Consider the following 24,413-nt stretch of genomic DNA (forward strand, 5'->3'; position numbering starts at 1 on the left):
CTCTCTGATCTCTCATCCTCGTGTCTCTCCCCACTTCAATCCATACTTCATGCTGCTGCCCGGATTGTCTTTGTCCAGAAACGCTCTGGGCATGTTACTCCTCTCCTCAAAAATCTCCAGTGGCTACCAATCAATCTGCGCATCAGGCAGAAGCTCCTCACCCTGGGCTTCCAGGCTGTCCATCCCCTCGCCCCCTCCTACCTCACCTCCCTTCTCTCCTTCTACAGCCCAACCCGCACCCTCCGCTCCTCCGCTGCTAATCTCCTCACCGTACCTCGTTCTCGCCTGTCCCGCCATCGACCCCCGGCCCACGTCCTCCCCCGGGCCTGGAATGCCCTCCCTCTGCCCATCCGCCAAGCTAGCTCTCTTCCTCCCTTCAAGGCCCTACTGAGAGCTCACCTCCTCCAGGAGGCCTTCCCAGACTGAGCCCCTTCCTTCCTCTCCCCCTCGTCCTCCTCTCCATCCCTCCATCTTACCTCCTTGCCTTCCCCACAGCACCTGTATATATGTATATATGTTTGTACATATTTATTACTCTATTTATTTATTTATTTATTTATTTTACTTGTACATGTCTATTCTATTTTATTTTGTTAGTATGTTTGGTTTTGTTTTCTGTCTCCCCCTTTTAGACTGTGAGCCCACTGTTGGGTAGGTACTGTTTCTATATGTTGCCAACTTGTACTTCCCAAGCTCTTAGTACAGTGCTCTGCACACAGTAAGCGCTCAATAAATACGATTGATTGATTGATTGACAGGCAGGAATGCAGCACGGTGAGGAGGTTAGCGGTGGCAGAGGAGCGGAGGGTGCAGGCTGGGCTGGAGAAAGAGAGAAGGGAGGGGAGGTAGGAGGGGGCGAGGGGATGGACAGCCTTGAAGCCGAGAGTGAGGAGTTTTTGCTTCATGTGAAGGTTGATAAGCAACCACTAGATAGGCAACTATTATTACTAATAACAACCAGCATTACTCACCCAAGTGCTTAGCACAGTTTTCTGCACAAAATAAGTGCTCAATAAGTTGATCTACAGCATGTCTTTTCCTAAATGTGGTAAGGTTAGAACATAAAGCTCTGCATTACCAGAAAACAGCATACTTCCAATTTTTAAAGAATTTAGTAACGTTATTGGCCAGCCTTAGAAACTTAGCAGGCTTAGCAGTCCAGGTTCCGTAAGAAATTAGGTGAAGCCCAAGAGGTCTTGCCAAGCAAATCAATCGGTCAATTGTATTTATTGGCTACTTCCTGTATGCCGAGTACTGTACTAATCAATCAATCAATCAAATTTATTGAGTGCTTACTGTGTGCAGAGCACTGTACTAAGCGCTTGGGAAGTACAAGTTGGCAACATATACAGACAGTCCCTACCTAACAATGGGCTCACAGTCTAGAAGGGGAGACAGACAACAAAACAAAACACGTGGACAGGTGTCAAGTCATCAGAACAAATCGAATAAAGCTAGACGCACATCATTAACAAAATAAATAGAATAGTAAATATGTACAAGTAAAAGAGAGTAATCAATCTGTACAAACATATATATGGGTGATGTGGGGAGGGGAAGGAAGTAGGGTGGCAGGGATGGGGAGGAGGAGAGGAAAAAGGGGGCTCAACAGTACTTGGCACGTAGTAAGTGTTTAACAAATATGATCATTATTACCCTTCAATCAATCAATCAATCAATCGTATTTATTGAGCGCTTACTATGTGCAGAGCACTGTACTAAGCGCTTGGGAAGTACAAATTGGCAACACATAGAGACAGTCCCTACCCAACAGTGGGCTCACAGTCTAAAAGTGGGAGACAGAGAACAGAACCAAACATACCAACAAAATAAAATAGGATAGAAATGTACAAGTAAAATAAATAAATAAATAGAGTAATAAATATGTACAACCATATATACATATATACAGGTGCTATGGGGAAGGGAAGGAGGTAAGATGGGGGGATGGAGAGGGGGACGAGGGGGAGAGGAAGGAAGGGGCTCAGTCTGGGAAGGCCTCCTGGAGGAGGTGAGCTCTCAGCAGGGCCTTGAAGGGAGGAAGACAGCTAGCTACCCTTATGTTTAGTACAGTGCCTGGCGCATAGTAATAATAATAATAATAATAATAATGGTATTTGTTAAGCGCTTACTATGTGCAAAGCACTGTTCTAAGCGCTGGGGGGATACAAGGTGATCAGGTTAGCACTTAACACACCATTTAAAAAAAATCTGACTAGGTTTTATCTCCCCCATTGCTTAGTGCAGTTCCTGTCACTTAACAAATACCAGTTACAAAAAGAGAAGTCCTTCCGGTACAATGCTCACTGAGAGATTAGTGCTGCAAAACTGGAGGGTGTGGTCACCGGTGTGTTTTGGGGAACCCTTCACGTTCCCCGAACCCCAAGTTAACCGGGCCCCTGTGGCTGGGGAGAAGAGAATGTCGGGGTCAGACGCGTGCCCGCCTCTGCGGTGAGGAGTGAGGTAGGGTTCCCCTCGTTGCCGTCACCGGGGCAGACCTTCGGGATGAGGCCCGGCCTTCAGTGTGGCCGTCTGGGCCCTGACCCCGCCAGGTTTGCTTGGGAGGAGGTTGGCCACGACATCGTTGGACCCCGTTGCTCTGCTGCGCGGGGTCCCTGGGCCTGCACGGGACCCTTCATCATCATCAATCGTATTTATTGAGCGCTTCCTGTGTGCAGAGCACTGTACTAAGCGCTTGGGAAGTACAAGTTGGCAACACATAGAGACGGTCCCTACCCAACAGTGGGCTTCAGGGCGGCCTGTGGCCCGGCTGGGCCTCCATCAGCCCTGGGCTCCGTGGACGCAGGGCACAGTTGCGGCGTGGCTCAATGGAAAGAGCCCGGGCTTGGGAGTTGGTGGTCTTGGGTTTGGTTTTTTTCCCTGTCACCCCTTCTAGACTGTGAGCCCACTGTTGGGCAGGGACTGTCTCTATATGTTGCCAACTTGTATTTCCCAAGCGCTTAGTCCAGTGCTCTGCACATAGTAAGCGCTCAATAAATACGATTGATTGATTAGTACAGTGCTCTGCACACAGTAAGCGCTCAATAAATACGATTGATTGATGGATTGGGTTCAAATCCTGACTCTGCCAATTGTCAGCTATGTGACTTGGGACAAGTCACTTGACTTCTCTGTGCCTCAGTTCCCTCATCTGTAAAATGGGGATGAAGATTGTGAGCCCCACGTGGGACAACCTGATCACCTTGTATCCTCCCCAGCACTTAGAACAGTGCTTTGCACAAATGCCATTATTATTATTACTATTATTGAGGTGATGCTGCTGCCTTCTGGTTCCTTCCCCTCCCTAACTTTTTCTATCACCCCAAACCTCACCTTAGCAGAAAGAGCGTGGACTTCGGAGTCAGAGGATGTGGGTTCTAATCCCAGCTCTGCCTCTTGTCTGCTGTGTGACCTTGGGCAAGCCACTTAACTCCTCTGGGCTGCAGTTACCTCATCTGTATAATGAAATTAAGACTGTGAGCCCCAGTCTTGATTACTTGATTACCTTGTATCTACCCCAGGGCTTAAAACAGCCCTTGGCACATAGTAAGCGCTTAACAAATACCCTGATTATTATAATTGTTATTATCATTTATTAAGGGCCTACCATGTATCAGGCATTGCTCCCATGAATTTTCAAAGCACGTATATAGTGTCATGCATTAAAAATTTTCCATGGCTATATCAGCAGAGAACAGATGGTTGCCCTTCTAATGTTTACCTAACAAACCAGGGAAACTAAATAAAATTTCAGTTTATATTATTATTCACAGTAGTAGTATAAGCTCTTAGTACAGTGCAAGCACTTAGTACAGTGCTCTTCACACATTTTGTTAGTATGTTTGGTTTTGTTCTCTGTCTCCCCTTTTAGACTGTGAGCCCACTGTTGGGTAGGGACTGTCTCTATATGTTGCCAATTTGTACTTCCCAAGCGCTTAGTACAGTGCTCTGCACACAGTAAGCGCTCAATAAATACGATTGATGATGATGATGAATAAACACAATTGAATGAATAGTATTGGAAATAGTGGTATTTTTGTAAGTGCTGATTGTATGCCAACCACTGTACTAAGAGCTGACTTGCAGTCCCTCTAGACTGTAAGCTCATTATGGGCAGGGAATGTGTCTGCGAATTCTGTTGTGTTGTAGCGTGGCTTAGTGGAAAGAGCCCGGGCTTTGGAGTCAGAGGTCATGGGTTCAAATCCCGGCTCCGCCAATTGTCGGCTGTGCGACTTTGGGCAAGTAACTTCACTTCTCTGTGCCTCAGTTACCTCATCTGTAAAATGGGGATTAAGATTGTGAGCCCCACGTGGGACAACCTGATCACCTTGTATCCCCCCAGCGCTTAGAACAGTGCTTTGCACATAGTAAGCGCTTAACAAATACCATCATTATTATTATTATTATTATTATTACTGTGTGACATTGAGCAAGTCACTTAACTTCTCTGTGTCTCAGTTACCTCATCTGTAAAATGGGGATTAAGATTGTGAGCCCCACGTGGGACAACCTGATCACCTTGTATCCCCCCCAGCGCTTAGAACAGTGCTTTGCACATAGTAAGCGCTTAACAAATACCATTATTATTATTATTATTACTGTGCGACTTTGGGCAAGTAACTTCACTTCTCTGTGCCTCAGTTACCTCATCTGTAAAATGGGGATTAAGATTGTGAGCCCCACGTGGGACAACCTGATCATCTTGTATCCCCCCAGCGCTTAGAACAGTGCTTTGCACATAGTAAGTGCTTAACAAATACCATCATTACTATTATTATTATTATTACTGTGTGACATTGAGCAAGTCACTTAACTTCTCTGAGCCTCCGTTCCCTCATCTGTAAAATGGGGATTAAGACCGTGAGCCCCATGTGGGACAACCTGATCACCTTATATCCCCCCAGTGCTTAGAACAGTGCTTTGCACATAGTAAGCTCTAAACAAATGCCATCATTATTATTATTATTATTACTCTCTCAAGGGCTTAGCAAAGTCCTCTGCATGTAGTAAGGGCTCAATAAATTCTATCATTTGGTCGATACAAGATAATCAGTTTGGACCCAGTCGCTGTCCCACATGGGGTTCACAGACTAAGTAGGAGGGAGAGCCTGTACTGATGTAGTAAACGCTTAACAAATGCCATTATTATTACTATATGAATTATAGATTTATACATAAGTGCTATGGGGCTGAGGATGGGGTGAATATCAAGTGCTTAAAGGGTATAGATTTAAGTGCTTAGTTGGTGTAGAAGGAAGAGGGAATAGGCAAAATTTCCTTACCTGTAAAAGAGGGTTTTAAATCCTTGTTCTCCCTCCCTCGTAGACTCTGAGCCACACGTGGGACAGGAACTTTGTCCAATGTATCTTGTATCAGTGCTTAAAATAGTGCTTGGCACAGAGGAAGCGCTTTACAAATACCACAGTTATTGTAAAAAAAAGTATATTCCTATTATAGTACTATACTATATTACTGTAGTACTATTCCTGATTAGGTCAAACACACAAACACATACCCTCAGATTCTAGACTGTGAGCCCGTTGTTGGGTAAGGACCGTCTCTATATGTTGCCAACTTGTACTTCCCAAGCACTTAGTACAGTGCTGTGCACACAGTAAGTGCTCAATAAATATGCTTGAATGAATGAATGAATGAATGAATACTCACACACTGTCGTTAGAGAAGCAGCGTGGTCAGTCTGGCCTTCCCAGACTGGGCCCCCTCCTTCCTCTGTCCCTCCACCCCCTCTCCATCCCCTCTGCCTTACCTCCTTCCCCTCCCCAAAGCACCTGTATATATGTTTGTATGTATTTATTACTCTACTTATTTATTTTATTTGTACATATTTATTCTGTTTTATATTGTTAATATGTTTTGTTTTGTTGTCTGTCTCCCCCTTCTAGACTGTGAGCCCACTGTTGGGTAGGGACCGTCTCTATATGTTGCCAACTTGTACTTCCCAAGCGCTTAGTACAGTGCTCTGCACACAGTAAGCACTCAATAAATACTATTGATTGATTGATTGATTGAATAAATATAATTGAATGAATGAATGAATGAATTGAACGAATGAATGAATGAATAGTGTAAAGAGCCTGGGCTCCTGATTTGTAATTCCTGCTCCCAGCTTTTTCAGATGAGGTACCCGAGGCCCAGAGAAGTTAAATGACTTGCCCAAGGTCACACAGTAGCCAACTGGCAGGTGGAGTCAGGATTGGACCGCAGGTCCTTCTGATTCCCAGGCCACTGCTCTAACCCCTAGGCCAGGCTGCTTCCAATTTTTTTATTTTAACATCCGTCTCCCCCTCTAGACTGTAAAGTCATTGTGGGCAGGTAGAGTGTTTGTTAGTTCTGTTGCACTTTACTCTCCCAAATGCTTAGTAGAGTGCTCAGCACACAGTAAGCGTTCAATAAGTACCTTTAATTGGTACAATTCATTAATTCAGTTGTATTTATTGAGCGCTTACTGTGTGCAGAGCACTGTACTAAGCACTTGGGAAGTACAAGTTGGCAACATATAGAGACGGTCCCCACCCAACAGCGGGCTCACAGTCTAGAAGGGGAAGGCAGACAACAAAACAAAACATGTGAACAGGTGTCAAATCATCAGAATAAATAGAAGTAAAGCTAGATGCACATCATTAACAAAATAAAATAAATAGAATAGTATTTATTTCAGTGTCTAATAATTAAAAGTTGATCCACATAAAACTCGGGCGTTTGGGTTTACAAAATCCTAGAGATTGGAAAGATCTAAAAGGTCACATGGCTAATCTCTCCACCACGAAGAACCAGTCTAAACATCCCCCTTGGACTGTAAGCATCTTACCCCCTCCTATCTCGCACCTCGCTACTCTCCTACTGCAACCCAGCCCACCACTTCACTCCTCTAATGCCAACTGAGCCCACTGTTGGGTAGGGACCGTCTCTATATGTTGCCAACTTGTACTTCCCAAGCGCTTAATACAGTGCTCTGCACACAGTAAGTGCTCAATAAATATGATTGAATGAATGAATGAATGGACTGTAGTTCGATCTCGTCCATCTCGCTGACGACCTCTCACCCAAGCCCTGCCACTGGCCTGGCATCCCCTTCTTCTTCATATAATAATAATAATAATAATGGCATTTGTTAAGCACTTACTATATGCAAAGCAGTGTTCTAAGCGCTGGGGAGGTTACAAGGTGCTTAGGTTGTCCCATGGGGGGCTTACAGTCTTAATCCCCATTTTACAGATGAGGGAACTGAGGCCCAGAGAAGTTAAGTGACTTGCCCAAAGTCACACAGCTGTCAATTGGCAGAGCTGGGATTTGAACCCATGACCTCTGACTCCAAAGCCCGGGCTCTTTCCACTGAGCCACGCTGCTTCTCAACATATCCAGCAGACCATAATCTCCCCTCTTCCAAACCTCAGAGAAGCAGCGTGGCTCAGTGGAAAGAGCCCGGGCTTGGGAGTCAGAGGTCGTGGGTTCTAATCCCGGCTCCGCCACTTGTCAGCTCTGTGACTATGGGCAAGTCACTTAACTTCTCTGTGCCTGTTACCTCAAAACATGGGGGTTAAGACTATGAGCCCGATTACCTTTTATCTCCCCCAGTGCTCAGAACAGCGCTTGGCACATAGTAAGCACTTAACAAATGCCATCATTTTTATTATTAGCAAATACCATCATTATTATTATTAAAGGCATATCTCCTCCAAGAGGCCTTCCCTGACTAAGCCTCGTTTCCTCTTTTCCCACTCCCTTCTGTGTCACCCTTGCAGCTGGATTTGTTCCCTTCATTCACCCCTCTCTCAGCCCTGCAGCACTCCTGTACGTATCCATAATTTGTTTATTTTAATGTCCGTCTTCCCCACTAGACTGTGAGCTTGTTCTGTGAGGGGAATGTGTCAATTAACTCTTGTATTGTACTCTCCCAAGAGCTTAGTACTGTGCTCTGCACGCCATCAATGCTCAGTCAATACGGTTGACGGATTTCATTGATTAAGCTCGTGGTGGGCAGGGAATGCCTACCAATTCTATTAGATTGTACTCTCCCAAGCATTTAGCACAGTGCTTTGCACATAGTAAAGACTTTTAGACTGTGAGCCCACTGTTGGATAGGGACTGTCTCTATATGTTGCCAACTTGGACTTCCCAAGCGCTTAGTACCAGTGCGCTGCACACAGTAAGCGCTCAATAAATACGATTGATTGATAGAAAGCGCTCAGTAAATATGATTGATCTTTCCAGTTCCCAAATCTCCACTAATGGAGAGTCCCACAACTTCCCACAGTGAATAACTCCCTTGAAAGTTTGATTAGTTCACCTCTTCAGTGGTTTCCCAGTCCTGAGCTCAGCGGACTTGCATTCTTCAGTCGTTCGTGACTGAAGAGCCCATCATCGTCAACATTTTTACCATCACCATATGTCAGACATAAACGTTGGCCTCCGACAATCTGCTCGATGCCAGGTTTCTACAGAAACGCACTGTGGGCATGTCTCCCCCCTCCTCAAAAAATGTCCAGTGGTTGCCTATCACCCTTCACATGAAGCAAAAACTCCTCATTCTCTGCTTCAAGGCTGTCCATCCCCTCGCCCCCTCCTACCTCACCTCCCTTCTCTCCTTCTCCATCCCAGCCCGCACCCTCCGCTCCTCTGCCGCCACTAACCTCCTCCCTGGGCCTCGTTCTCGCCTGTCCCGCCGTCGACCCTCAGCCCAGTCCTCCCTCTGGCCTGGAATACCCTCCTTCCTCTATTGATTGATTGATTGATTCCTCATATTCATTCATTCATTCAATCATATTTATTGAGCGCTTACTGTGTGCAGAGCACTGTACTAAGCGCTTGGGAAGTACAAGTTGGCAACACATAGAGACAGTCCCTACCCACATATCCGCCAAACAATCACACTTCCCCCTTCAAAGCCCTACTGAGAGCTCACCTCCTCCAGGAGGCCTTCCTGGGCTGAGCCCCCTTTTTCCTCTGCTCCTCCTCCCCTCCTCATTGCCCCTACTCCCTCCCTCTGCTCTACCTCCCTCCGCGCCTCACAGTACTTGTGAATATATGTACATATTATTCTACTTATTAATGATGTATATATTGATTGATTGATTGATTGATAGTTCCCCCTTTTAGACTGTGAGCCCACTGTTGGGTAGGGACTGTCTCTATATGTTGCCAACTTGTACTTCCCAAGCGCTTAGTACAGTGCTCGGCACACAGTAAGCTCTCAATAAATACGATTGATTGATTGATTGATGTGTATATATATCTATAATTCTATTTATATTGCTGTTATTGAGGCCAGCCTGCCTGTTTTATTTTGTTGTCTGTCTCCCCTCTTCTAGACTGTGAGCCTGTTGTTGGGTAGGGATTGTCTCTAGCTGCTGCCAAATTGTACTTTCCAAATGCTTACTACAGCGCTCTGCATACAGTAAACGCTCAGTAAATACAATTGAATGAATGAATGGACTCACAGCACCCTACGTTTTCATGGGTCAGTTTCAGAAGGTCATGGGTTCTAATCCCGGCTCCACCCCATGTCTGATGTGTGACCTTGGACAAGTCACTTCACTTCTCCGGGCCTCAGTTGCCTCATCTGGAAAATGGGGAGTGAGACCGTGAGCCCCATGTGGGACAGAGACTGTGTCCAACCCGATTCGCTTGTATCCACCGCAGCACTTAGTACAGTGAGAGAAGCAGCGTGGCTCAGTGGTAAAGAGCACGGACTTTGGAGTCAGAGGTCATGGGTTCGAATTCCGCCTCTGCCACATGTCTGCTGTGTGATCTTGGGCAAGTCACTTAACTTTTCTGGGCCTCAGTTACCTCATCTGTAAAATGGGGATGAAGACTGTGAGCCCCACGTGGGACAACCTGATCAGCTTGTATCCTCCCCAGCGCTTAGAACAGTGCTTTGCACATAGTAAGCGCTTAACAAATGCCAATTATTATTATCATTATTACAGTGCTCTGTACATAAGTAAGCGCTTAACAAATACCACAATTATTATTGTTATTGTTGGCGAAATTTGCACGGGCTAGTTTTGAAAGGTTGTCCTTTTGAAAGGGGAATGCTTGCTGTTTGTTCATGACCTTTGTTACGGTAATATGCTCTAAATGGCTTTATTGGCTGAATTTATATATGAGGTGTTTATGTGCAATGTCCGAACGTTAAGGAAATGAGCCAGAAGGTTCCCCCATCATTGCAATGATTTTGCATTTATCAATCGCAGCCCTCCCGGCAGTTGAGTATTTACGCCAAGCTTCCTGCTTTCTTCCCAAGAAGGCCAATTCCGTTTCTCTTTTGTATATTCCCCATTGCTCATTCCCCTTAAAAAAAGGCAGAGACGTTCGGCAGAATTCACAAAAAGCAAATTCTCCAGGGAACCAGCTTATGTATGGGGTTTCCCCTATATAATATTTTTCAGTTTAGTGCTCTTGCACAATAGCCCTGTTGAATTGTAAAGCTGGTGTTTCTTAAAGCACTCGCTGTCTCAAGTGTCTTCCTCCTTTTGCCATCTGTTACCTGCTCACCCTCTCAGTCTTTCAGATACTGGCCCGTGACTACGAGTAGTAAAAATCCATTTGAACAACTTTCAATCTCGATTTGGCATGAGATAATCAATTTTTAGAATGTAAGGACGAGGCATCTTTTGCGAAAGGTAACACTTTGAAAATGAACTTTCCAAGGTCTGAACAAAAAACGATTGTGTAGTTGTATTTAGTTCTAATAATAATGATGGTATTTGCTAAGTGTTTACTATGTGCCAGGCACTGTTCTAAGCGCTGGGGTAGATCCAAGGTAATCAGGTTGTCCCACATGGGACTCACAGGCTTCAACCCCATTTTACAGATGAGGGAACCGAGGCACAGAGAAGTTCATTCATTCATTCATTCATTCAATCGTATTTATTGAGCACTTACTGTGCGCAGAGCACTGTACTAAGCGCTTGGGAAGTACAAGTTGGCAACATATGGAGACGGTCCTTACCCAACAATGGGCTCACAGTCTAGAAGGGGGAATCAGAGAACCCGGGCTTTGGAGTCAGAGGTCATGGGTTCAAATCCCAGCGCCGCCACTTATCCGCTGTGTGACTTTGGGCATGTAACTTAACTTCTCTGTGCCTCAGTTCCCTCATCTGGAAAATGGGGATGAAGACTGTGAGCCCCAAGTGGGACAACCTGATCACCTTGTAACCTCCCCAGGGCTTAGAACAGTGCCTTGCACATAGTAAGCGCTTAATAAATGCCATTTTAAAAAAACATATTAAGAAGGTAAAATAAATAGAATAGTAAATATGTACAAGTAAAATAATAGAGTAATAGATCTATACAAATTGCCTAAAGTCAAACAGCTGACAAGTGGCAGAGTCGGAATTTGAACCCATGACCTCTGACTCCCAACCTGGGCTCTTTCCACTGAGCCACGCTGCTTCTACAAGTTCTAGTGTGGCTTTGTTACTTTTTGTATTGTTTTGCACAGTAATGCACTCATAATGCGTTAAAGCATTTTATTTCCTGTGAGGTTCTACAGTGCTCTTTGGCTTATCACTCTTATTTTCATGGAAGCAGTCACTCAGTCATTAGTACAGTGCTCAGCACAGAGTAAACACTCAATGAATACCATTCATTAGTTGATTAACAGACCAGAGGTGCGGCGTTTGAGAAGTACAATTCCACTGTCCTGAGAAAACTTTCGACTGTGACTCATTGCTGGTAGGGGACGTATCTAACAACCCTTGTGTTGTACTTTCCCAACCGTTTAGTACAGTGCTCTGCACACAGTAAGCGCTCAATAAATACCATTGATTGATCGATGGATACGGTTGGGTCTTCTAGACTGTGAGCCCGCTGTCGGGAAGGGGCCGTCTCTATATGTTGCAAACTTGTACTTCCCAAGCGCTTGGTACAGTGCCCTGCACACAGTAAGCGCTCAGTAAGTACGATTGAATGAATGAATGAATCTGAGTTTGAAGTGCCCTTGATCGGAATGATAACACATCACATTAGAGAAGCAGCGTGGCTCAGTGGAAAGAGCCTGGGCTTGGGGGTCAGAGGTCATGGGTTCTAATCCCGACTCCGCCACTTGTCAGCTGTGTGACTTTGGGCAAGTCACTTGACTTCTCTGTGCCTCAGTTCCCTCATCTGTAAAATGGGGATGAAGACTGTGAGCCCCACCTGGGACAACCTGATCACTTTGTATCCCCCCCAGCGCTTAGAACAGTGCTTTGCACATAGTAAGCGCTTAACAAATAGCATCATCATTATTTCATTCATTCATTCATCCAATCGTATTTATTGAGCGCTTACTGTGTGCAGAGCACTGTACTAAGCGCTTGGGAAGTACAAGTTGGCAACATATAGAGATGGTCCCTACCCAACAGTGGGTTCACAGTCTATCATTATTATTATCACATCCCGGGAAAACCCTTCGTTCCTTCACATTGGATCATCGGGAACTGAGACTAACGGTTGCCAGAGGCAAGTGGGATTTAGTGTCCTGCCAAAAAGGGACATCTGAACAGTTCTAGACCCTTTTTATTTTTGCACTGGTATTGAAAGTGACAAAAAGGAGAGTCACAGATCTTTGTGAAATGGAACAAGATCCTTACAAAGAGAGACCGAGGCCAGGCCGTGCAATCCTGAAAAAATCTACTAATAATTGTGGAATTTGTTAAGTGCTTGCTATGTGACAAGCACTGTATTAAGCACTGGGGTAGGTGCAAGATAATCAGGACCCTGTCCCACATGAATCTCACAGTGTAAGGGGAAGAAAGAAGAGGATTCTTATCTCCCTTCTACTTTAGAAGGAAAAAGAATCTGTCCTAGGCCCCTTTCACCTATAACATCCATTAGGCCGAATCCTGAAGTGATTTATTTATATTGATGCCTGTTTACTTGTTTTAATGTCTGTCTCCCCCCTTCTAGACTGTAAGCCCGGTGTGGGCAGGGCTCTCTATTGCTGAATTGTACTTTCCAAGGGCTTAGTACAATGCTCTGCACACAGCGCTCGGTAAATATGATTGAATGAATGAAACAACCTCATGAAGGGCATGCAGGCTTCTTGATGGAAATGGGAAGTCCATGAATTCTTTCAGGTTGTCGACATTAGCAAATAACTACAGTCATTTTGATTTTTGGTAAAACATTGTAGGGTTAGAGACTTCAGACTTTTTTTCATTATGATTTCTTTCCATGTTTTGGAGAGAGTGCTGTTACATAATTAGATTTTTTTTGATGGACTTGTTCAGCGTTTCCTATGTGCCAAGCACCGTATTTAAGTGCTGGGATAGCTACCAGATAATCAAGTTGGACACAGATGTTTGTCTAGATCTAACATGATGTGATGGTGGAAAAAATGATTTTAAGTAAGTGTGAGGCCTTGACCACATCATGAGTTCAACCTGAATTTTGTGCGGTGTGGAGATTCTTTATTCATTGTCGTATTTATTAAGCCCTTACTCCTCACTCTCGGGTTCAAGGCTGTCCATCCCCTCGCCCCCTCCTACCTCACCTCCCTTCTCTCCTTCTCCAGCCCAGCCCGCACCCTCCCAAGCGCTTAGTACAGTGCTCTGCACACAGTAAGCGCTCAATAAATACAATCGAATGAATGAATGAATGCAGAGCACTGTTCTAAGTGCTTGTTCTTCAGGAATGTGAACCCCACATGATAGAGAATAGATTGTAGATAGCTTTAATTCTATTGCCTTAGCTCCTTCCCCTCCCCACAGCACCTGTATATATGTCTATATGTTTGTAGGCAATAATAATAATAATAATAATAATAGCATTTATTAAGCGCTTACTATGTGCAGAGCACTGTTCTAAGCTCTGGGGAGGTTACAAGGTGATCAGGTTGTCCCACGGGGGGCTTACACTCTTAATCCCCATTTTACAGATGAGGTAACTGAGGCACAGAGAAGTTAAGTGACTTGGGTGTTTATTACTCTATTTTATTTGTACATATTCTATTTATTTTATTTTGTTAATATGTTTTGTTTTGTTGTCTGTCTCCCCCTTCTAGACTGTGAGCCCGCTGTTGGGTAGGGACCATCTGCATATGTTGCCAACTTGTACTTCCCAAGCGCTTAGTACAGTGCTCTGCACACAGTAAGCGCTCAATAAATACGATTGAATGAATTTGTTCTGACAATTTTGACACCTGTCTACATGTTTTGTTTTGTTGTTTGTCTCCCCCTTCTAGACCGTGAGCCTGTTGTTGGGTAGAGGCCATCTCTATTTGTTGCCAACTTGTACTTCCCAAGCACTTAGTCCAGTGCTCTGCACACAGTAAGCGCTCAATAAATACGATTGAATGAATGAATGAATTGTATTGCATATTCTCCACCAAAAAAACGTTCACTTTCTAGCTTCCCCAAAATTTCCATTTCACAAACATCTTGCCACAAATATTTTGGGGTGTGAGGTACTGGGATTTGACCAGACTGGCTCTTACCCTCACCTTCCTTTCGGAGAAGCACGGCTAGTGGGAAGAACCCAGGCAGTGGAGTCAGGGGATCTGGGTTCTAATCGTGGCTCCGCCACTTGTTTGCTGTGTGACCTTGGACAGGTCACTTAACTTCTCTGTGCCTCAGTTGCCTCATCTATCAAATAATAATGATGGCATTTGTTAAGCCCTTACTATGTGCAAAGCACTGTTCTAAGCACTGGGGAGGATACAAGGTGATCAGGTTGTCCCACATGGGGCTCACAGTCTTAATTCCCATTTTACAGATGAGGTAACTGAGGCCCAGAGAATGAGGATTCAATACCCATTCTCCCTCTTACCTAGACTGTGAGCCCCATGTGGGATGGGGACTGTGTCTGATCTGATTATCTTGTATTACCCCAGTACTTAGAATGGTATCTGTTACAGAATAAGCACATGACAAATACCACAATTATTACTACTATTATTATTATCATTATTATTACTTGTGATTTTCCAGATAACTACAGGGTTTAGAGGGCTAATTTAAGGACAAGGGGCCTGGGAGGGGTTAGAAGACTTGCTTTGTAATTGAAAAACATCTCCAAGAAGCTTTCCCCAACAAGACTGCAAACTCTCTGTGGAAAGGGAATGTGTGTGTTTATTGTTATATTGTACTCTCCCAAGCGCCTAGTACAGTGCTTTGCACACAGTAAGCACTCAATAAGTACGATTAAATAAATGAATGAATGAAGCCCTCATTTCCCATACTCCCTCTCTCTTCTACATCGCGCTTGGATCTGCCTCCACGCTTAGAACAGTGCTTGGTACATAGTGCTTAACAAATACCATGATAATAATAATTATTATTATTCATTAATATTCCGGCCACCCTTAGCTCCACAGCACCTAACGTCCATATCGGTAATTTATATTAATGTCTGTCTCCTCTAGACTGGAAGCTCCTTGTGCTCAGGAAACGTGTCTACCAGTTCTGTTTCATTTTACTCTCCCAAGCGCTCAGTAGACTGCTCCACACCCAGTAAGCGCTCAAATACTATTGATTGATACTCTTGTATCCCACGGAGGTTCAGCATATAGTAAGCCCGACCTGTAAATTTGCCAAAATACTTTCAGTTATTTCTGCTGTTGCAGGACAGAGGGGAGGGAAAAGGCTTCCCCTCAGCACTTGTGTATATTTGTACATATTTTATCATTCTATTTGTTTAGTTCATGATGTGTATATAGCTATAATTCTATTTATTCTGATGGTATTGACACCTGTCTACTTGTTTTGTTTTGTTGTCTCCCCTTTCTAGACTGTGAGCCCGTTGTTGGGTAGGGACCGTCTCTATATGCTGCCGATTTGTACTTCCCAAGCACTTAGTACAGTGCTCTGCACACAGTAAGTGCTCAGTAAATACAATTGAATGAATGAATGACTGGAGGGAAGTTGATGAGCCCTAAAACTATTTTAAATAGTTTTTAAATACTTTTACTATTTTAAATACTATTTTTTGCTTCTTCCCGGCCTGCATCGTAGGATTAGGGTGGTTCACCATCCCCGAGGAAGCGTGGGCTTGTTGTGATACTCCGACCTAGTAGATGTGGTGAGTTTTATTTCTGGCTCTGAGTGACCTCGAGGATGTGACCAATTCACACCGCCTCCCCCGCTTCCTCCTCCTCCTCCTCCTTAAATAAAGTTGCTGACTATTTCTAAAGAAATCCCAGATTCTGTGTAATATCTTCATCAGGAGACACCGTGGCCTAGTGGAAAGGGCACGGGTCTGAGAGGTGGAGGACCTGAGTTCTCATTCCAGCCCCGTTACTTGTCTGTTGAGTGACCTTGGCCAAGTCACTTCACTTCTCTGGGCCTCAGTTACCTCAACCGTAAAATCAGGTTTGAGGCTGTGAGCTCCACATGGGACACAGACCGTTCCCAGCCTGATTATCTTGGCACATAGTAAATGCTTCACAAACACCTTTATTATTATTATTATTTTATCCTTGTACCGTGCCACAAAAATTAATAAAAGTTAAAGAGCATAGAACTGGGAGTCAGGAGACCTGGATTCTAGGCCCATTTGCTTGCTGTGTGATCTTGGAAGTCATTTGGCTTCTCTGTGCCTCAGTTTCCTCATCGGCAAATTGGAGATAAAGTATCTGTTCTCCCAATCTCTTGAACTGTGAATGCTAGGTGGGGCAGGGACCATTTCTGATCTGATTATTTTGTATTTTCCCCAGCACTTTTTGGGACAGAGTGAACCCTTAGCGAATGCTATGATTTTTAGAAAATGTGGATAATAATGGGGTGACATTCAGTGGAAGTAACCTAATTTGGTGGGACAGGAGGATTTCAATGTCTTAGTGTTATGAGGATCAAAAGGGAAGTTTTGTTTTATTCAGCAGAAAGATTTGAAATTTCACCTCAAAGAAGAAAAGAAATGTTAATATAGATTGTTACGGCTTCGTCGTCCAATTCTTAGCTAGAAGAAATGTTTATAAGTACTAATGATTGTGGTATTTGTTAGGTGCTTACAGTATGCCAGGCACTGTGCTAAACTTTGCGGTGGATGCAAGATAATCGGGGTGGATACAGTCCCTGTCCCACATAGGGCTCACAGTCTCAATCTTCATTTTACAGATGAGGGAAATGAGGAACAAAGAAGTGAAGCAACTTGCCCTAGGTCACACAGCAGATAAGTGGAAGAGCCAGGATTAGAACCCAGGTCCCTCAGACTCCCAGGCCCACGCTGGGAGTCATGACGCTTTGGGGTTATGATTCATGCTTCTTGAAAATAACTTTTAGTAATTTTATTAGTTATTATCAAAGTTATTCAATAACTTCATTAATACCTTCTACTATAGCTTTACAGTTGCCCATTTCACAGTCCATCCATGGAGGATATTTTTGAACACCTACTGTGCGAAAAACACAAAAATAGAGTTGATAGGTTTACTATCTTAGCCCAACAAGGAGAATTTTCCATTTTCGCAGCTATTCATTGTGAAAGTAAAGGTCCCACAAACAAGGCAAATTGTAGTTTGGGGGTTGTTCTCAGGCAGTGGTCTGCACTGTGGAATTGCAAATTACAATCACTTTGACATGCTTACATTTCTTCTTGATTATTCCGGCTTTGGGAGAATTGTACAGCTACTGAAATTCACTCCGTGAAAGTATCAGGTGTATATATTCACTATCTAAAGACAACTGTAGTAAGCTAAGAGGTAGTGTGATGAATGAATCATAGAAGTAATAGTATTTATTATTATTATTAGTAGTAGTAATAAAATAATGATAATACTTATTAAGCAGTTACTGTATACCAAGCACTGTTCTAAGCGCTGGGGTAGATACAAGGTAACCAGGTTGGACACAGTCAATCAATCAATCAATCAATCGTATTTATTGAGCGCTTACTGTGTGCAGAGCACTGTACTAAGCGCTTGGGAAGTACAAGCTAGCAACATATAGAGACAGTCCCTACCCAACAGTGGGCTCACAGTCTAGAAGGGGGAGACAGAGAACAAAACCAAACATACTAACAAAATAAAATAAATAGAATAGATAAGTACAAGTAAAATAAATAAATAGAGTAATAAATATGTACAGACATATATACATTTCAGTCCCACATGGGGCTCACACTCTTAATCCCCATTTTCCAGATGAGGAAACTGAGGCCCGGAGAAGGGAAATGACTTTCCCAAGGTCACAGAGCAGGCATGTGGCAGAGCTGGGATTAGAACCCAGGCCTGTACTCTACCCACCGAGCCACACTGCTTCTTGAGCACCCAGGGAGTGCAGTGCACAATGCTTAGCACTTGGGAAGTACAACACTTTGAATTGATACAGCCCAGCCCACAACGAGCTCACAAACTCTAATGGGGGAGAGCACACAGAAAAAAAATATTTTAAAATGAAGTAATTGAAGGCATTAATTGAGCAAACATATGTACAGTGGTGTCAAAAATGGGTATCAATCAATCAATCGTATTTATTGAGCGCTTACTGTGTGCAGAGCACTGTGCTAGGCGCTTGGGAAGTCCAAGTTGGCAACATATAGAGACAGTCCCTACCCAACAGTGGGCTCACAGTTTAGAAGGGGGAAATGGAGAACAAAACCAAACATACTAACAAAATAAAATAAATAGAACTAAGCACTGTGGTGGACACAAGCAAATTGGGTTGGACACAGTCCCTGCCCTGTGTAGGGCTCACAGTCTCAATCCCTATTCTATAGATGATGGAACTGACACCCAGAGAAGTGACTTGCCCAAGGTCACACAGCAGACAAGTGATGGAGCTGGGATTCCTGAAGCCCTGGCTGCTTTCTTCCCTCTAGACTGTAAGCTAGTTGTGGGCAGAGAATGTATCTACTAACACTTTTATATTGTACTCTCCCAAGTGCTTATTGCAGTACTCTGCGCACAGTGAGCGCTCAATAGATACCACTGATTGATTGAGTAAAAAATGTTTTGGAGAGAGTTCAGTCCTTGTATTGAAAAGTAACTTTTCTAATTATCCCAGGATCTGATTCATTCATTCAGTTGTATTTACTGAGCACGTACTCTGTACGGAGCACTGTACTAAGTGTTTGGGAGAGTACAAGACAACAATAAACAGACACATTCCCTGCCCACAAAATGAGCTTACAGTCTAGGGGCAGTGAGCTAACCCCAGAGTGCTAGAAAATGCACATCAGCACATATTAGGCTGTGATATGGCCACTTCTGGACCCCATTAATAATCAATCAATCAATCAATCGTATTTATTGAGCGCTTACTGTGTGCAGAGCACTGTACTAAGCGCTTGGGATGTACAAGTTGGCAACATATAGAGACAGTCCCTACCCAACAGTGGGCTCACAGTCTAAAATGGGGAGACAGAGAACAAAACCAAACATACTAACAAAATAAAATAAATAGAATAGATATGTACAGGTAAAATAAATAGAGTAATACTATAGAGTAATAGAGTAATAATAGTAATGGTATTTATTAAGTACTTACTAAATGTAAAGCACTGTTCTAAGCGCTGGGGTAGATACAAGCTAATCAATCAATCGATCATATTTATTGAGTGCTTACTGTGTGCCGAGCACTGTAGTAAGTGCTTGGGAAGTACAAATCAGATTGGACACAGTCCCTGTCCTACATGGGGCTCAGTCTTAATGCCCGTTTTACAGATGAGGTAACTGAGGCACAGAGAAGTGAAGTGACTTGCCCGAGGTCACACAGCCGATGAGTGGTGGAATCGGGATTAGAACCCATAACCTTTGGAGGCTCAGGCCCATGTTCTATCCATTAATAATAATAATAATGGCATTTGTTAAGCGCTTACTATGTGACAAGCACTGTTCTAAGCACTGGGGGGGATATAAGTTAATCAGGTTGTCCCACATGGGGCTCACAGTCTTCATCCCTATTTTACAGATGAGGTAACTGAGGCCCAGAGAAGTGAAGTGACTTGCCCAAAGTCACACAGCTGATAAGTGGCAGAGCTGGGATTAGAACCCATGACCTCTGACTCCCAAGGCCGGGCTCTCTCCACTGAGCCACGCTGCGTCTCACCCCTGGACCCCCATTCACCCCTGGACCCCCTTTCCTCTCTCACCCGACCCCCGGCAATTTTCCCGTCAGCCTCTGTTCCCATTCCCATTCTTTTAGACTGTGAGCCCACTCTTTTAGACTGTGAGCCCACTGTTGGGTAGGGACTGTCTCTGTATGTTGCCAACTTGTACTTCCCAGGCGCTTAGTACAGTGCTCTGCACACAGTAAGCACTCAATAAATACGATTGATTCCAGACAGAAGAGCCACTGAAGGCCGTCTGTCCTAGGAGCAGAAGCCACTTTGCTTATCAAACCCATCTTTAGTGCCAGTCTCCCCCTTTAGACCAGTAGCTCCCTGTGAGCAGGGAACGTGTCTGCCAACCCTGGTGTATTGGACTCTCCCAAGCACTTAGTACAGTGCTCTGCACATCATAAGTGCTCAATGAATACCACTGAGGAAGAGGGAAGAAAGGAAGACCAGGAGAAAAGAAATGACATGGACTAGGGGAAAAAAGCACAGGCCTAGGAGAGAGAGGTACTAGATTCTAATCCCGGCTCTGCCATATGTCTGCTGTGTGACCTTGGGCAAGTCATTTAACATCTGGGGAAGCAGCATGGTGTAGTGGATAGAGCATACGCCCGGGAGTCAGAAGGTCATGGGTTCGAACCCCGGCTCTGCCACTTGTCTGCTGTGTGACGATGGGCAAGTCCCTTCATCCATTCATTCATTCATTCATTCAATCATATTTATTGAGCGCTTACTGTGTGCAGAGCACTGTACTAAGCGCTTGGGAAGTCCAACTTGGCAACATTTAGAGATGGTCCCTACCCGACAGCGGGCTCACAGTCTAGAAGTCACTTCTCCGTGCCTCATCTGCAGAATGGGGATAAAGACTGTGAGCCCCACGTGGGACAACTTGATTACCTTGTATCTACCCCGCGCTTATAACAGAGCTGGGCACCTAGTAAGCGCTTAACAAATACCATAATTATCATTATAATTATTATTATCATTTATTGGGTGCTTTACTTTGGACAGAGCGTTGTACCCTATCCCGACTGAGGCAACAGAAAATGAAAGTTCTGAGGCTTCTCTATATTCAGTAACATCTTTTGTCCACTCCCATCTCGGCGTGCATCTAGAGAGTATTCACCTGCCAAGGAAATTGTCATCTGGCCGGATTCCCGGTCGCCATTCCCCTCTCCGAGGAGCTTTTAGGAAACGAAGAGACGTCTTCTTCCCTTGAAATTCCAGAAGAGCCCAAGTAGAATGCAGTCGGTCGACATTTGGCTAGGCTAGGAATAGTTTATTCCTTTCCTTGGGCCGGGAAGCAAGTAGTGTCCCCGTCTTCCTCGAGGTCAAAGTTGTCTGGACTCTGGAATTGTAACGCGATTCACTGAAGGGCGGAGCGGCAGTTTGTCCTTTTCCTTTCCTCAGCTCACTTCCAGCTCCTCGATGCTCGCTGTGTATTTCCAAATGCCTTAACAGCATTTTGAAATGTCTTCGTTGCGTAGTTGTCAGGCTTCTGCACCGATGGAAATTATGAAATACGATGCTAAACTTCCTATTTGTCATTTCTCTAAACCCGGTGAGTAGGAGCTCTCTCTTCCCAAATATCTGGAGATTTTTGACAAGTGAGCCCCAAACTTCCTATTAAACTGGATAATAAGTCAATGTAAGAAGGAAAACCAGGCTGCATTGGACACTGTTTGGAAAGAAGATTATTTATGGGGGGATGTAAGTACCGTTTGTGTGGTTTCACAATTTTTTCGATGCCGTACTTTTGCTTTGAAAAAGAGTTGCCTCTCTCACTCGCTTCAGTGCGTCTGAACGGTAGTTGGCAATTTGGGGCCGTTTTTCTCGACAGAAGTTTAGTTGTCTTTTATTCAGTGTGGAAAGAACTGTTTCTGTGTCATTACTGCATCACTCTGTGTAGTTTCCAGCCAAGTGTTGGGGAAATGTCAATCATTTTTTGCATCAAGTTTCTCTTACTGCCGTAATGTAGTGATAGGTAGAGTCTGTCATTCTCTCACTTGATTCCCAGCTTTCTGAGAAGGAAATACCAGTTTGGTTTAGATTACTGCCACGTTTGTGCTTTTTTTCCCCCTCAGCATCCCTATGTGCCACCAGAATTATAAAAAGACTTGTTTATTTGTGACAAAATCAAACCCGGTTCATTCTAGCCTAATTTGCCTCCAAATTGGTAAAATCATGCTTCTTAGCAAAATTATTTCAGAGCTGTAATTAAATCACTTGAAGATTTGTGCTTGTGTACAAAGCATCCACAGGGCATTAACTTACTTGCAAAGTATTACCATAAACATATTTTTTTTAAAAAAAACATTAAGGACACTGTAATGTAGTGGTCAGAGTTTTATTAAAATTGTAACATAATTCATCCATCTAAAATTTGATCATGGAAGGTAAATATGGTCAGTAGAGTGGTATATTTATATATGTTATTTTTTAATGGTATTTGTTAAGCGCTTTCAATGTGCTGGCACCATACTAAGCATGTTTAAACTCTGACTTGGTTTAGTTTAGGCACCTGTGGAAAGGTATGTTTGCTAACAAGCCATGGCTAGTAAGAACACTCCCTTCAACATTTAGCCTGTGAGTCTGGAAGGGTGCTGAGCTTATTTTTGAAGCATCGTGATCTAGCGGAAAGAGCACGGGCCTGGGAACCAGAGGACTTGGGTTCTAATCCCGGCTCTAATCCCAGGTTTCCTTGGGAAAGCCACTTCACTTCTCTGTGCCTCAGTTACCTCCTCTGTAAATTGGGGATTAAGACTGTGAGCCCCATGTGGGGCAGGGACTTTGTCCAACCGCTCTACCCTGATGCTTAGTATGGCGCTTGGCACATAATAAGCACTCAACAAGTACCATAGTTATTATATTGAAGAGACATTTTAATGGAAACTAAGTGCATTTGGCTTGCAAGGATTGTAAGCTGTTATAATTCAGCTTTTTCTCACACATTTGGAGGTTGGGAAAGGCTGAGAAGCTTTCCTCAAACTTGCCGTATTTCTGTGCGGTAATATTGACGTTATTATTATAATACTTTATTCTGTGGCATAATAATTATAATGATGATTGAGATATTCAGTGCTTACTATGTGCTGAGCAGTCCACTAAGCACTGGGGTAGATATGACAGATAATCGGGTAGGACACAGACCCTGTCCCTCATGGGGCTCACAATCTAAATGGGAGGGAGAACATCTACCCCTGTTTCTTGTTGGAGAACTCATTCACACCATTGACTGCATTCAATCATATTTATACCTTTCCTTACATACATACCTTTGCACAGGTGCCTAAATTGCCTCTATCAATCAATCAGTCGTATTTATTGAGCATTTACTGCATGCTCGGAAGCATACAACACAGCAAGATAAGACATACATTCCCTGCCCACAGTGAGTTTACGGTCTAGCGGCCATCAGTCTCTACATGAATCCATCTTTCATTCATTCATTCATCCAATTGTATTTATACCTTTCCTTACATACATACGTTCCCACAGGTGCCTAAATTGCCTCAATCAATCATTCGTATTTATTGAGCATTTACTGCATGCTGGGCAGTGTACTAAGTGCTCAATTGTTGTCGGGAGCATACAACACAACAGGATAAGACACACATTCCCTGCCCACAGTGAGTTTACAGTCTAGCGGGCGTCAGTCTCTATGTGAATCCATCTTTCATTCATTCATTCATTCAGTCGTATTTATTGAGCTCTTACTGTGTGCAGAGCACTGTACTAAGCGCTTGGGAAGTGCAAGTTGGCAACATATAGAGACGGTCCCTACCCAACAACAGGCTCACAGTCTAGACGGGGAGACAGACAACAAAACAAAACATGTGGACAGGTGTTAAGTCATCAGAATAAATAGAAGTAAAGCTAGATGCACATCATTAACAAAATAAAATAGAATAGTATTTATTTCAATATCTAATAATTCAATGTCCCCCTCTCCATCCCCCTGTCTTACCTCCTTCCCTTCCCCACAGCACCTGTATATATGTATATATGTTTGTACATATTTATTACTCTATTTACTTATTTTACTTGTACATATCTATTCTATTTATTTTATTTTGTTAATATGTTTGGTTTTGTTCTCTGTCTCCCCCTTCTAGACTGTGAGCCCACTGTTGGGTAGGGACCGTCGCTATATGTTGCCAACTTGTACTTCCCAAGCGCTTAGTACAGTGCTCTGCACACAGTAAGGGCTCAATAAATATGATTGATTGATTGATTGATTAAAGTTAGATGCACATCATTAACAAAATAAATAGAATAGTAAATATGTACAAGTAAAATAGAGTAATCAATCTGTACAAACATATATACAGGTGCTGTGGGGAGGGGAAGGAGGTAGGGCAGGGGGGATGGGGAGGAGGAGAGGAAAAGGGGGCTCAGTAATTCCAGCCCTGACCCCTCTC

The 24,413-nt window shown here is 43.8% G+C and overlaps 1 protein-coding gene across 2 annotated transcripts in view; it reads left to right on the forward strand.

Moving 5' to 3' along the window:
• FGD4 (FYVE, RhoGEF and PH domain containing 4) overlaps window positions 1-24,413 on the forward strand; it is a 387,351-nt gene that overhangs the window by 110,401 nt on the left and 252,537 nt on the right. Inside the window, exon 1 of one of the 2 annotated variants that reach the window (XM_038741142.1) lies at window positions 21,662-21,702. The exons of the other annotated variant lie outside the window; for it this stretch is intronic. Within the exon in view, the coding sequence (XP_038597070.1) occupies window positions 21,693-21,702 (10 nt within the window). The 5' untranslated portion in view covers window positions 21,662-21,692. Of the gene's footprint in view, window positions 1-21,661; window positions 21,703-24,413 lie in introns of those variants that run through there. 2 annotated transcript variants of the gene reach the window in all.

This window comes from Tachyglossus aculeatus, chromosome 2, assembly GCF_015852505.1.
Source record: "Tachyglossus aculeatus isolate mTacAcu1 chromosome 2, mTacAcu1.pri, whole genome shotgun sequence".
NCBI lineage: Eukaryota > Metazoa > Chordata > Mammalia > Monotremata > Tachyglossidae > Tachyglossus > Tachyglossus aculeatus.